The following is a 15,723-nucleotide window of genomic DNA, read 5'->3' on the forward strand; positions in this document are numbered from 1 at the left end:
TACTGTAATCAGCAGTGTTATTTTCTGAAGCTTCATGGGGTATCCTTGGCCATGAGTAAATTGCATACCAAAAACAGTACATTTGAAGGGTGATATTCTGCACTGAGTCTATAAAGACTCCTGTCCAAACAATGTTATCCACCCCATCTGGGAGCTTATTTTGAGGTAGGCATTATTCTGTCAATCCAAACGTTTCTGTATCTTCTTCTGTAACTGATACTGTTGAAGGTGGCCACTGATGATCATGAAAAGATCCAGTTTGGGCTTGATTCTAGATTTGTCAGCATTCTTTCTGATTTTGCTTCTGTTATTGCTGCATCATTATTCCAGCAAGACGTTTACCTCCTCCACATGCAGATGGGAGATAACAAGTCTAACTAAGAATCCTTCAGATGAAATTATCATTGTAACTGTGCATTTGGTTTCTTTTTCCTAGGTGCAGAACTTGGCATTTATCCCTTTATATTTATATTAAATGTCATTCCTGTTCATGTTTACTCAAAAATAAGTCCCACTGTGTTCAATGGGGTTTACACCTAGTTTACACCTAGTTAAATGGGAACAGAACAGAGTGAGGTCCACAGGTGAGGTGAACAGGGGTTTGGTTTGGGGTTTCCCACATCCCAGTTCAACACTTCAGCCACTGCACAGCATTAAATCTCTTCCGCTGGGCTACTTACATACCCCTAGTCATGTTGTCTTAGGAGACAATGCTCATATCCTTAGTTTGAACAGGAGTTATCTATAGTATGTCTGACAACATCCAACTAATTTAGATAGGCAAATCTTAATGCAAGTTGCAATGCAATTTGATCTCTGATGTCAAGATTTAAGATGATATGACAATCTCATTGCAGCATGATCCTTAAAAACTACCAGCATGTCCTTGCGTTTCTTTTTGCCATTGATGAGATCAACAAGGAGGCTGAATTGCTACCCAACACCACACTGGGATCCAAGATTTATGGGAATGCTTTTAATGCAAGGCAAACATGTGAGAACACTATGAATCTCCTCTTTACAGGACAAGGGTCTCCTCCCAATTACAACTGTGTCAAGAAAGATACATTAGTGGCTGTTATTGGTGGTCTCACCTCTCAAACCTCCATCCAGATGGCTAGTGCCTTAAATACATACAAGATACCACAGGTATGCATCTAGAAATTGATAGAGGCAACCACAAAAGGAATTCTTATTTGTGTCCAACTTAAAAATTTGCAAGGGTGAAATTTTTTTTGCCAAGCCCACAGAACTCTTAATTGACAGCCTTGCCATTTTGAAAGCTATGGTGATCCCTGGAAACAAGAAACTGCAACATTTACAGTGCAGTCCTATATATGAATTAGAATTAGACAGAGGAACCCACAGCGAGTGGTTGCAGCTACTTGTGACCCACATCAAAATTGCTAAGGGGAAAAGTCTCTGCCAGTCCTCTGAGCTATATATTGGTTGCATTGCTGTTTTGGTATTGAACTGTTAGGAAACACAGCATCCGTTATAAGGTCCTATTCCATGAGAAGGAGACCTTACATTGGCAGACATTTATGCAGGCTCAGTTTGTGTTTGAGAAGAAAGGAATGATTTTCTCAGACTAAAAACCAACATATCTTTCCCATTAGCTCAGCTATGGCTCCTTTGAGGCAGTGCTGAGAGATAAAATACAGTTCCCTTCTTTTTACCGGATGGTCCCAAATGAAGATCCTCAGTATGTCGGAATTGTTCAGCTCCTCAAGCATTTTGGATGGAACTGGATTGGCCTGATTGTTTCAGAAGATGACAGTGGAGAAAACTTTCTTCGAACCCTGAGACCAAGGCTTTTGCAGAGTCATATCTGCATTGCTTGGACACTGGTGATGCCAACAGTGACAACATTATTACCATTCAAAATATTTACATCAAAACTGAGACCCATTGAATCAATTCTCCCTCTGAGTGAAATGAATGTGATTCTTGTCTATGGAGACCTTCAGTCGCTGGAGGGTTTAAAGTTTATTTTGTTCAAGCATGAAATTGCTTTTAAGCATCCTATAGAGAGGGTTTGGATCACAACAGCTGAATGGGATTGCACTGCTGCAACAGGTAGGACCAAATTCACCACAAAATCCTTCAATGGCACCTTGTCATTCAGTCTCCATACCAATGTGGTGCCAGGATTTCTGGACTTCCTGGAGCACATAAATCCATATCAGTCAAATATTCATTTCACCAAGGACTTCTGGTTCATCGCTTTTTTCTGTTCCCTTCCACAATATGAACGTTATTCATCAAGTAAGGAAATCTGCTCTGGGCAGGAGAAGCTATGGAGCCTTCCTGGATCTCTGTTTGAAATGGGAATGTCTGGCCAGAGCTACAATATCTACAATGCTGTCTATGCTGTCGCACATGCTCTCCATGCCATGGATTCATCAAGAACCAGACAGAAATCTAGAGAATATGGGGACAGATGGGGCCTCTGGAAAGTTCAGCCTTGGCAGGTAGTCACAGCTACAGACAAATCATAGAACATCATAAGATTACATGGCAGCATTAACATAAATAATAGAAGAAAAGCAAAATTATAAATAAATTAACCATGGAGGAGAAAAGGACATGTTAGCAGACCCAGCTTCCAAAGCTCTACTGAAAAGGAAGATCTTACCCACCTCTACCTGGAACAGCAACGGGGGCGGGGGGGAACATTGATGGGCATCTCATGTACAAATTCGTCTTTTATAATAGGTGAGGTGTTGCAAACTCTTTTGGTTGCTTTTATTAGAAATAGCCAGTTAAACAAGAATTAATGCTGGAAGAATGATGGAGACCAGTTACGATGTGATTTCTTTGCAACATGAAATGTCTTGGTATTTTAAAAGAGGCAGTGAAAGGACACAACAGGGAGTTGGATTTGATGCCTATCACATATGGTTAGATGATATAGAATCTCAATTTATAAAAAGTGAGGTGCTAAGGCAAAACCAGTCTTTACTGATGCGGAAGCCATTGACCTGGCTTTAACAACACATCAGGCTCATCATGGGATAATTAACCCATGATGATCAGTGGCACATGCCTGGAGCCCTTGTGAATATGCAACTCCTGATCAGGGGTTGTTTGTGTTTTGTGAACCTGGCCATTGATGGCTACTCTAGGGTTAAACAACCTTTGCATAACCCTACAGCAAATCTGGGGGAAAGCTGATAGGAGCTGGGAAGCATTCAGCTGAGGTTGAATCATCCTTAGGAGATGAAGGCAAAACTATTTCTGATTGCCCAAATGGGGACAGGGAGGGAACAGGCCAGGAGCATATGGTGGGTTTCCCACAGGCAGCTGGTTAGCCACTATGTGAACAGAATGCTGGACTAGATGGACCCTTGGTCTGATCCAGCACAGCTCTTCTTATGCTCTCAAATATGAGATATTTGTTATATTCTTATTATTGTTTCATATTCTCAAGGCTGAGCCCTGGTATGGAGAGCAGGTAATGGGGCTTTTCCTTGGTGATCTGACTCCTACCACTGGGAGGAGCTACGCTAGATCACACACATCGCATGGTGAAGATGCCAGTCTCCATCCTAGTCCCCACATTCTCCAATTAGAAAAGAGATCTCTGATGGCAGGGCAGAGTACATCCCTCTGTCCAATATTGTGGAGAGTTGCTGCTGCCACAGAGCAGTTTTACTGAGATAGAAAGACCGGTGGTCTAACTCTGTATATGGAAGCTATGGTATGTGTAACAATGAAGAGCAGTGTTTAAATACTCATCATAAATAAATCAACAATACATTGTGAACTTTTTTTTGTCTTCCAATCCAGCTTCACTCTTTTCTGAGAAGCATCCATTTTAATAATACTGCCAGGGAAGAAATATTTTTTGATGACAATGGGGACCTGGCAGGAGGATACGATCTCATTAACTTGGTCACCTTCCCCAATGGATCATTCCAGAGAGTCCGAGTTGGAAGGATGGACCCTGAGGCTGCCCCAGAGAAGGGGTTCACCATTAATGGCAGTGCCATTGTGTGGAATCAGAAGTTTAATCAGGTGGGAATGATTATTTTTATTTTCATCATCATCAGTATCATCATCAGTGTTTTGAAAGCACATTCTGGATACTGGTACCTGGGATGGTTGAAACTCAATCACTGTATTTTAGACATGCCTGGTATGTATTTATTATTTCGTGCATTAGAAGCCTCATACATATTCTTTCTATGTGTTGTACAAAACATAAGAACAACAACAAATACAAATTATGTCCCTATAAAAGTGACCAACAATATAAAAGAGTAAACAGGCCAACACAGCATAAAATATAATACGAATACAAAAACTGAAATGAGCATCAGGTATAAAAATTAATACTTCATCACAAGGACTAAAAGAATAGGCCATTAACCCTAATTATGCAGAAAATACTTAAAAGCCTGGGAGAAAAAAAGAATTGTAGCATGGCTTTGAAAAGATAGTAATGTGGGGCCCAGGTGAGCTTTCTTTGGAAGAGAATTCCAAATATGGGGGTCCGTCCCCCAACCCCCTCTCTCTTGTTGCAAACCTCCAAGCCTCAGAATGAAGGAGATGCTTGGAGAAGGGCTTATATGGATGACCTTAAAGGATGGGTCCCCTTCATGGATCACTGCCTTGTTGTGGCGAAGGGGCTTGCATAACTCAGTGAAGCCATAAGCTATGCCGTGCAGGGCCACCCAAGACGGACAGGTCATGGCGGAGAGTTCTGACAAAATGTGGTCCACTGGAGAAGGAAATGGCAACCCACTCCAGTATTCTTGCCAAGAAAACCCCATGGAAAGTATCACAAGGCTAAAAGATATGATGCCGGAAGATGAGCCCCTCAGGTCGGAAGGTGTCCAATATGCTACTGGGGAAGAGCAGAGGGTATTTCCAAGTAGCGCCAGAAAGAGTGAAGCGGCTGGGCCAAAGCCGAAAGGACACTCAGCTGTGGATGTGTCTGGTGGTGAAAAGAAAATCCGATGCTGTAAAGAACAATATTGTTTAGGAACCTGGAATGTCAGATCAATGAATCAAGGTAAGCTGGAGGTGGTCAAACATGAGATGGCAAGATTGAACATCGACATCTTGGGAATCAGCGAACTAAAATGGACAGGCATGGGCGAATTTAATTCAGGTGACCATCATATCTACTATTGTGGGCAAGAATCCCTTAGAAGAAATGGAGTAGCACTCATAGTCAACAAAAGGGTGGGAAAAGCAGTACTGGGGTACAATCTTAAAAATGATAGAATGATTTCAGTACGAATCCAAGGCAAACCATTCAACATCACAGTAATTCAAGTCTATGCCCCAACCACTGAGGCCGAAGAAGCTGAGGTTGATCGGTTCTATGAAGACCTACAACACCTTCTAGAACTAACACCAAAAAAAGATGTCCTCTTCATCATAGGGGATTGGAATGCTAAAGTAGGAAGTCAAGAAATCACCGGGATAACAGGCAGGCATGGCCTTGGTGTACAAAATGAAGCAGGACAAAAGCTAATAGAGTTTTGCCAAGAGAACATGCTGATCATAGCAAACACTCTTTTCCAACAGCACAAGAGGCGACTCTACACATGGACATCACCAGATGGTCAATATCGAAATCAGATTGATTATGTCCTTTGCAGCCAAAGATGGAGAAGCTCCATGCAGTCAGTCAAAACAAGACCTGGAGCTGACTGTGGCTCAGATCATGAGCTGCTTCTTGCAAAATTTCGGCTTAAATTGAAGAACGTCGGGAAAACCTCTAAACCATTCAGGTATGACCTAAATCATATCCCTGATGAATATACAGTGGAGGTGAGGAATAGATTTCAGGGATTAGACCTGATAGACAGAGTGCCTGAGGAACTATGGACGGAGGTCCGTAACATTGTTCAGGAGGCAGCAACTCAATCCGTCCCAAAGAAAAAGAAATGCAAGAAAGCAAAGTGGCTGTCTGATGAGGCTTTACAAGTAGCTGACGAAAGAAGGGAAGCGAAAAGCAAGGGAGAAAGGGGAAGATATACCCAACTGAATGCAGAGTTCCAGAGAATAGCAAGGAGAGACAAGAAGGCCTTCTTAAATGAACAATGCAAAGAAATCGAGGAAAACAACAGAATGGGAAAGACTAGAGATCTCTTCAAGAAAATTGGAGATCTCAAGGGAATGTTTTGTGCAAAGACGGGCATGATAAAGGACAAACAAGGCAGGGACCTAACAGAAGCCGATGAGATTAAGAAGAGGTGGCAAGAATGCACAGAAGAACTATACAGGAAAGATCTGAATGTCCCTGATAGCCATGATAGTGCGGTCACTGAACTTGAGCCGGACATCCTAGAGAGTGAAGTCAAGTGGGCCTTAGGAAGCATTAGTAACAACAAAGCTAGCGGAGATGACAGTATTCCAGCCGAGCTATTTAAAATCCTAAAAGATGATGCTGTTAAAGTGCTGCATTCAATATGTCAACAAATCTGGAACACTCAACAGTGGCCACAAGACTGGAAAAGGTCAGTTTACATTCCAATTCCAAAGAAGGGCAATGCCAAAGAGTGTTCAAACTACCGCACAATTGCGCTCATTTCACATGCCAGCAAGGTGATGCTCAAAATCCTACAAGCTAGGCTTCAGCAGTATGCGAACTGAGAACTATCGGAAGTACAAGCTGGGTTTCGAAGAGGCAGAGGAACTAGAGATCAAATCGCCAACATTCGCTGCATTTCTGCTTCATTGACTACGCTAAAGCCTTTGATTGTGTGGATCACAATAAACTGTGGCAAATTCTGAAAGTGATGGGAGTACCAGACCACCTTACCTGTCTCCTGAGAAACCTGTACGAGGGTCAAGAAGCAACAGTAAGAACCAGACATGGAACAACCGATTGGTTCAAAATTGGGAAAGGAGTACGACAAGGCTGCATATTGTCACCCTGCTTATTTAACTTATATGCAGAGTACATCATGAGAAATGCCGGGTTGGATGAATCAGAGGTCGGAATTAAGATTGCTGGGAGAATTATCAACAACCTCCGATATGCAGACGATACCACCCTAATGGCAGAAAGCGAAGAGGATCTAAAGAGTCTCTTGTTGAGGGTGAAAGAGGAGAGTGCAAAAGCTGGTTTGAAACTCAACATTAAAAAAACGAAGATCATGGCATCTGGCCCCATCACTTCCTGGCATATAGAAGGGGAAGAAATGGAAGCAGTGACAGATTTTACTTTCTTGGGCTCTAAGATCACCGCAGACGGTGACTGTAGCCATGAAATTAAAAGACGCTTGCTCCTTGGGAGGAAAGCTATGGCCAACCTAGACAGCATAGTAAGAAGCAGAGACATCACCTTGCCGACAAAGGTCCGTCTAATCAAAGCTATGGTTTTCCCAGTAGTAATGTATGGCTGTGGGAGCTGGACTATAAGGAAGGCTGAGCGCCGAAGAATTGATGCTTTCGAACTGTGGTGCTGGAGAAGACTCTTACGAGTCCCCTGGACTGCAAGGAGGTCCAATCAGTCCATCCTAAAGGAAATCAACCCTGAGTACTCATTGGAAGGACAGATGATGAAGCTGAAGCTCCAATATTTTGGCCACCTAATGCGAAGAGAAAACTCCCTGGAAAAAACCCTGATGCTGGGAAAGACTGAAGGCAAAAGGAGAAGGGGACGGCAGAGGATGAGATGGCTAGATAGCATCACGGATGCAATGAATATGAACTTGAGCACGCTCCGGGAGAGAGCGCAGGACAGGAAGGCCTGGCGTGCTATGGTCCATGGGGTCACGAAGAGTCGGACACGACTGAACGACTGAACAACAACAAAGGATGGGTAGGTATACAGGAGAAGATTCTCTATTACAGTAGGTCCCAAGCTTTTATAGATCAAAGCCAGCACTTTGAATTGGGCCAGGACAGGAGGCAATTTAGAAGTGAATGCTGATGGGAGAATACTGGCATAATGTGTTCATAATGCCTGGTCCCAGTTAGAGTTTGAACTCAGTGAAGTTCCCAGAACATCTTCAAAGGTAGGTCCACGTACAATGCATTACGCTAACCCAAATGGGCTACCGGTATATGGCTCATGGCAGCTTGGTATCCAGATTTGATAGACATACATTTATAAAAGCATACTGTTTACTCACCCTCCATTTTTTTTTAATGATAGTGTAGAAGAATGGTGTTTTTTACCAGAGAAAAAACAAATTCAAAACAAAAACAAAAAATGGAGAAAAAACTAATTCAAAACAAAAACAAAAAACAGAGAATCCACCAATTCCTGAATGGTAGCATAAAAGCCTTGATAAAGTATCAAATCACAATTTTAAAAAATCAGCCCCTCTGCCCCACATTGGCCCTTTGGCCTGCCTGGCCCTTGGCTTGACTGTATATTTTTCTTTCATAATCCCAACTCATAAATTCTCAACCAAGCATCTCAGATTCCAAAGCAATCCCATTGATGTTGCAGGAGGCCTGCTGGTAGAAATCTCAATATGGCGGTGAATGAATGATCTTCTCATTTGTAATGGTGAAGTTCCAAATCCAGAATAATAGACATGAACTCTCATGTAATTCAGTCTTACCAGAGTGCCCTCCAAAACAGGATAAGGATTGTGAGGGTCGCTAGTAGAGGTCTCCCTGTCACTATTTAACCATCCTGCCAGCTACTGATGGAAGCAACAGGCTGGCATGGAACTCGCAGGATTCCTTTAGCAAGACAGTAAAGCTCAGGTACTTCATAAGGCAATAGAGGTCCAGGACAACCTGGGAAACCTTTGCTGGTCCCAGGCACTCCATCCTGCCCGTCTGGATTTGGGCATGAGTGACCAAAGAAAAGAGTGGACGCATGGAGGGTGACTTGTAAGCAAGGGCAATTTGTGACATCGCACAGCATCATAATTGATCACGGGGCACATCAGTTAAGGCATGAACCTTAGCTTCCAATATCCTGGCTTTGTGGAGCGTGAGCCAGCATGAGATAGCCTGAACTCTGTTTTTTATCTGTTTTACCATTGGATTTCCCTGGTTTTGGAACAGCAAATTTCTATCCAAGGCATTAAATCTGTTTCTTGCACATTAACCGATGTGATCCATTGGCTCATATTTTATGGTGGCTTTGGTCCTTCTTGGAGGGGTGATCTCAGAAGGTGGTGTTGGGGGGATTCCTGTTTGATGCCATGGATGTTGGCTTGTGCTGTTCCTCAGGGTTCCATCTTATCCTCCATTATATTTAACATATACATGCAACACCTGGGAGTGATTGTCCACAGTTCCGCAGTTCGGTGCCGCGGAGTATGTTCTAGTTCTAAGTTGGTGTCTGATGTCAGTAATGGACTGGATGAGGGCAAACAAATTGAAGCTTAATCCAGACAAAGCAGAGGTGCTCCTGGTTAGCTGAAAGGCAGAGCAGAGAATAGGGATTTGGCCTGTGCTGGATGGGGTTACACTGCCCTTGAAGACTCAGGCATGCAGTTTTGGTGTATTTCTAGAGCTTTTCTGCCCAAGGTGGTTAATTGCTGTATCTACTTTGGGTTTATTTGCAGAATTGAGATGTGAGCTCTCAATTCAATGAACTCCCGATCTAGCTTTTCTGCTGCATAACCTCTAGGTGGAGTTGTGCTATAGCAGCATCGCAGATGTACACAAGGGGAAACAGCACTTTCAGAAATCATACCCCAGTCTAAGAAAAAGCAGGGAAGTGCTCTGAAAAAAACAGAAGTGAAAGTGGAGGATCATGTCAACTAAAGAGCCAGTAAATAATGATCAGTAATGTTTTACGAGGGTATAATAAATGCCTCATGTCGGCATTTATTGCCTGCAGCAAGATTGTTGACAGGGCTGATTACACGGTGCATGCAACGATAAAGCCAGCAACAGCAGTCCCAGCAACAATAGCAGTCATATCATGAGAAGGCCAAGGTAAAATAATATGTTTTCAAGGCCTCCATAAAAGTCTGCAATGACGGAGCATGGTGGACCTCTGATGGCAGCTTGTTCCAAAGGTGTGGGGTCACTGCAGAGAAGGCCCTCTCACGTGTGATCACCCACCTGACTGCTCTCATGGGTGGGCAAATGAGAAGGGCCTCCTTTTCTGGTCTTAAAGTGTGGGCAAGCTGATATGGGTGAAGGCGGTCCTTCAAAATGTTGGTTATAATCTATAAAGATGTAGAAGGCTTGGGACCAGGCTACTTGACCCTTCTCCCATACAAGCCTGCCTGGTTCATAAGAACTTCTGGAGATGCCCTTCTTTCAGAGGGCTTTCTCAGTGCTTGCTCCCTGGCTGTGGAACTCCCTGCCAAGGGAGTTTAGGTTTGTTCCTTCTCTGTTGTCCTTGTGCCAGCAGGCAAAGACAGCTTTACTCAAGCAGGCCTTTGGTGTGTAAGCAGGTCTGTTGCGGTGGATGCTGTTTTTATTCTGTTACTGTTGCGCTTGTCATTGTGTGTTAATGTGGTTGCTTATTATTGTTGTTATCAAGCTTTATTAGTGACTTTAAGGTGCCTTGAGTGCCAATTTTGGTAGAAAGATGGGGTACAAATCAAATCAATAAATAAAGTATAAATACATAACTAATCGTAACCATGATTTCATTTCAACATGCACACTGTACACATCAAAAACAATATATGCAGTTGACTATGTTTGCTAATTAAAAAGGTAAAGGTAAAGGTGTCCCCAACCAGTTGTGTCCGACTCTAGGGTGCGGTGCTCATCCCCGTTTCTAAGCTGAAGAGCCAGCGCTGTCCGGAGACGCTTCCGTGGTCATGTGGCCGGCATGACTGAACACCGAGGTGCGCGGAACGCTGTTACCTTTCCCGCCGAGGCGGTACCTATTTATCTACTTGCACTGTCTTGCTTTCGAACTGCTAGGTTGGCAGGAGCTGGGGCTGAAGACGGAAGCTCACTCCGTCACGCAGCACTCCGGTCTGCAGTTCAGCATCTTAACCACTAAGCCACCGTGGCCCGTATGTTTGCTAATTAGAAAAAATCAAAAGCATAATTGATGGGTAATACTTTTATCAGGAATAACCAAAAGTCTCAATCTAGGGATCCAGCTTTTGAAATATCCAGAAGGCCTCTTTGTGCTGAATTAGTATATATAAAAGGAGGGCTTTATTGGACCCTTCCTGCAATTTATAATCAAGGGCGAAGATTCCATTCATTCTGACTTACTATTTATTTATTTATTTATTTATTTATTTATTACAGTTATATCCCACCTTTTTCCCACCTTAAGGAACCCATTGTGACTCCCCCATTGTCACAGTGCTGACAGGAACGTAGGGGTGGACGAAAGTCACTTACCTGTTCTTGAAGCTTTTCGCGGTGGGGGGGAGGCGCTTCGCTGCTCCCACTGCGAAGTTCAGGCCGGGGGGAGGCTTCCCGCCTCTCCCGACCGAAATTCAGGCTGGGGAGGAGGCGCCTCGCCTCGCCTGGCCGCGAACTAAAAAGTTAAAAAACAAAACAAAAACGCCCCCTGATAGGCTACGTGACGATTAACGTAGCCTATCACGGCTAGATTTGCAAAGTCAGCCGTGATAGGCTACATAAATAGTCACGTAGCCTATTTTTTTTTAAAAAAAGCGCGTACGCAAATGGTGGCCCCCATAGGGAGCCGCCATTAGCATTCCTTATTTGGTCGCTGTAGTCTACGTAAACGCTGTAGTCTACGTAAACGCTAATTGCGTTGCCCTTATTTTCGCCGTAGTCTACGTAAAGATTTACATAGACTACAGCGACCAAATAAGGAATGGGAATGGCGGCTCCCTATGGGGGCCGCCATTATCTGTACGCGCTTTTTTTTTTTTTTAAGTCACCCGTGATAGGCTACGTGACGATTTATGTAGCCTATCACGGCTGACTTTGCAAGTCTAGCCGTGATAGGCTACGTTAATCGTCATGTAGCCTATCACGGGGGCGTTTTTTTTTTTTTAGTTTTATTGGAATGGCGGCGGCGGCAGCCGGTCGAAAGATCGGCTGCCGCCCCCGCCCCTGACGAAGACCCGACGAACCGCCGGCTGGACCCGCCGCTGGGAGGGACATTCGCCAAAGGTAAGTCCCATCCCAGGGTGTGTGTGCAGGGGGCGGGGGGTGCGGAGAATTTCTCCCCGAAACTTGTTCGGGGGTCCGAACACGTTGGCACTCAGCCCCCCGAAGTTTCGGGGAGAAATTCTCCGCCATCCCTACAGGAACGCTGGAATTCCTCTCAAGCACTGGAGTACTGGCAGCATTCTAGCTTCAGAGCGAGCCTGAATATTCCCAACTTAACTTTGCCAGCAGTTGCTGCCATAGGCATTCATGGGGCAGAGAAACCTTTGTAAGTTTTGAAGTGCTGCTTAGAACTTCACCAAACCAATGAAAGGCACATCTCCTCAACAAACATCATCATCATCATCATTGTTTCTATACTGCCCCATAGCTGAAGCTCTCTGGGCATTTTAAAGAAGTTCAGATGAAAGAGATATATGATATGCTCAGCACGTAGAGTAAAAAGTATAAATGTGTCAACAATATTCAGCACATTCTAACTTGCTGTATACCCAACCATTTTTATTGGATTGAAATAGAAATAGGAATATCGAAATATTTGAAATTGTAAACAATGGTAGACCTCACGTGGGAGATAATGGATCCCATGTCACAGGTAATTAGCACAACAGGTGTCATTTGCATAAGCAGTAGACTTCTGAGGCTTATAATGGGGTACAGGGTTTTGGCTGGGTTATTTGTTGTTATTTTTTTTGACTCAGGGCATATCTACGCTACAGACTTAACCTGCTTGTGAAGGTTTGAGGCCTACAGAGGCAAAGGGAAAAGTTTCAGTTTCGTTTCCCCAGCTCAGTTTCATTTCTTCTGGTTGAAACAGTACTTTGGGTTTTGAGGGAGGAGTGTATATAAAGGGAGCAAGAGAGCCAGTAAGAGCAGGGGACACCAGAGGCTGAAGAGGAAGCAGCAGCCTGGAAAAGTCTAAGTACAGCTAGAGTAAAGGACCTTGAGTTTTGCAACTTCTATTTTCTCTTAATGTCTTTTGTAACACTCAACTCTATTGTGTAAATACCTTTCATTGCGATTTGCATGCTTTAATTTAACAGTGAACAGTAGTGGTTAAACCCTGTGTCTAGAGTGTTATTGGGAAGGGGAAGGTAAAAGAAGGAAGGTGGGACTCTTAGGGAGGCAAGAGATCCTTAAGGAGTTGCTCAGGGGGTCCTGGTCATAAAGGGAACCCTGACACCTCCACTTTACCAAGGCTTCTGTTTCTGCTTCTTTGCAGGATTAAGATTTGCTCCTTTACACGTGTTTTTTCTGGGATTTTGCTTTTCTTCCTTTCCTTATGTTCCATTACACAAGAACTAGGTGGTGCTGTGGTGTAGTGGAATTGCATAATTACACTAGGCTTTATCTCGCCCCTCACAAATATTACCAGACTTTCCTCGTTAGAACCCCCCCCCCCAAATGGTTACAAAGCACTGGAGAGGCCCTGGAGGAGATGACATCATGTAAAGGACCCACAAACTATGGTAAGTGAGGAATTACGAACACACAACAAATGCCTCCTGTAGAAAGACTCTCTCTCTGGTGACCCTTTCATTACATTCGTTTCCATCCCAAATGTTCTTCCTTTTGGCTACCATTAGGTGCTGCCCAGTTCCACCTGTGTCGAGAGCTGCCACCCTGGCCAGAGCAAGTCTGTCCAGCAGGGGAAGCAAGTGTGTTGCTACGATTGCATTGAGTGCCCCCAGGAGAGAATTTCAAAACAGATGGGTAAGCAAAGAATTCCATTGTTATTTAAACAAAAATCCAGATGTTTAAAATTCAGGTCTAATATAATTCTTGTCAGTTTTGTCTAGAATCAAATATGTCTAAAAAATAAGCAATTTTTTGCACAGAGTGCCACCTGAGAGAGTAACCAGGATGGATCTTGAAAAGAAGAAGATGAAACCCTGTAATATATTTTGTTTTCTGCAAGGATAGATGAAAACTAAGGTATTTGTGTATTCTGGAAATACTGAGAGCTTGCTTCTTACTTTCAGATGCAGACCAATGTGAGACATGCCCAGAAGATCAGTATCCAAACAAGAACCAGGACCAATGTATCCCCAAAGAAATAAGCTACTTGTCTTATCAGGAGCCTATGGGAGCTATTCTGGCAGCCTTAGCTCTTTTCCTTTCTGTGATCACAGTTGTTGTGATCGGGAGCTTCAGTCTGCACTGGAACACTCCCATTGTCAAAGCCAACAACTGGAGCATCACGTGTACCTTGCTGTCCACTCTATTGCTCTCCTTTCTCTGCTCCTTTTTGTTCATTGGGTGGCCTGGGAAGATGACCTGCCTTCTGAGGCAAACAGTGTTTGGCGTTATCTTCTCCATTGCTGTGGCTTGTGTGTTAGCAAAGACCATCACTGTGGTTTTGGCCTTCATGGCTACAAAGCCTGGAAACAAGATGAGGAAATGGGTTGGGAAGAGACTTGCTGTATCTGTGTTATTTTTTCTTTCTCTTATTCAAGTTGGCATCTGTGCTGTGTGGCTGGCAACTTCTCCCCCCTTCCCAGAATTTGACATGCATTCCCAGGTTGACACCATCACAGTCCAATGCAATGAAGGCTCAGCTCTCATGTTCTACATAGTCCTGGGCTACATGGGGGTTTTAGCCACCATCAGCTTCACTGTGGCTTTCCTTGCCAGGCAGTTGCCTGATACTTTTAATGAAGCCAAGCTCATCACTTTCAGCATGTTGGTCTTCTGCAGTGTTTGGGTGTCTTTTGTACCAACCTACCTGAGCACCAAGGGGAAGTACATGGTGGCTGTGGAGGTCTTCTCCATCTTGGCCTCTAGTGCTGGCTTATTGGGTTGCATCTTCCTCCCCAAGTTCTACATTATTATTCTGAGGCCTGAGCTGAATACCAGAGAACAGTTAGTAAGGAAAAAGAATGATTAGAATTGAGAGGGGAAGTGATGCCACTTTTGGGAACAGCTATCCATTAAAACCTGGGCATGCTCATGTGGAAGAATGTGTTCTTTCAAATAGTCTGGTCCCAAATAATGTAGGGCTTTTTAGGTTAGAAACAGCACTTTGAATTGTGGCCAGAAACAGTTAGCCCCATGTAGAGTGTATTGCAATATTCATAATGGGGGGTATGTAAGGCAAGGCCCACCCACATTTTCTTTTAATGTTTCCTGGTTCATTCTGACCATTTTTAATGTTCTCTGAAGCTCCGAGGACACCTCCTCATTATTTCTTTATTTATGTCTGGTGATGTTCTGAAAAATAGGATGTCTATGGCAGGATCCGAGCCTCGATGTACTGTTGGCCAGTGCATCACCTGCTGCTGTTGCTGCTGCCACCAAGAGGGCTTTATTAACATTGAAAGTAAGAAGATGCTTACTAAAATATGAGTTGGATGAAGTGGAATAAATGAACTATGAATGATGTGATAAAATATGAGTGGGATTCTATATACAGTTGGTGTGGGATTGGGGCAGACCTTATAAACCTCTCTTTTTCTCTGTACATGCTTATTTTGCTGTTGACATGCCCCCTTTTCTGACATGGCCGCAATAGGATTCCAAACACCCAACATGGCCCCAAACACAAAAAGGTTGTGAACCTCATTTCTGAGGCATGTGTTACCATGATAAGAGCTGAAATATCCAGGAATGGACACTCTGTCCTTAGCTATACAGAGGCATTCTGGACTCCTGCTGAAACCTGGTCATTCAGATTTAGGGCTGAATCCAAGAGTACCAGAAACTTTGAAGGGGAACCTGAGACCA

General features: G+C 43.7%; 1 protein-coding gene across 1 annotated transcript; it reads left to right on the forward strand.

The window, feature by feature from the left end:
• Nucleotides 1–864: 864 nt before the first annotated feature.
• Nucleotides 865–14,887, forward strand: LOC146342295 (vomeronasal type-2 receptor 26-like). Its single transcript, XM_084807788.1, has 5 exons — nt 865–1,149; nt 1,620–2,474; nt 3,793–4,020; nt 13,587–13,713; nt 13,983–14,887. Exons 1-5 carry the CDS (start codon nt 1,006–1,008, stop codon nt 14,885–14,887), a joined length of 2,259 nt encoding a protein of 752 aa, XP_084663914.1. The 5' UTR covers nt 865–1,005.
• The last annotated feature ends 836 nt before the right edge of the window (nt 14,888–15,723 follow it).

Source organism: Heloderma suspectum, chromosome 6 (assembly GCF_057233095.1).
Source record: "Heloderma suspectum isolate Gila_16-S chromosome 6, 16-S_ref, whole genome shotgun sequence".
Classification (NCBI taxonomy): domain Eukaryota; kingdom Metazoa; phylum Chordata; class Lepidosauria; order Squamata; family Helodermatidae; genus Heloderma; species Heloderma suspectum.

Coding starts and splice junctions, on each gene's coding strand:
- LOC146342295 (XM_084807788.1), top strand. CDS start 1,006: ATGAATCTCCTCTTTACAGGACAAGGGTCTCCTCCCAATTACAACTGT. Junction 1,150..1,619: donor ATACATACAAGATACCACAG/GTATGCATCTAG, acceptor CTTTCCCATTAG/CTCAGCTATGGCTCCTTTGA. Junction 2,475..3,792: donor GGAAAGTTCAGCCTTGGCAG/GTAGTCACAGCT, acceptor CTTCCAATCCAG/CTTCACTCTTTTCTGAGAAG.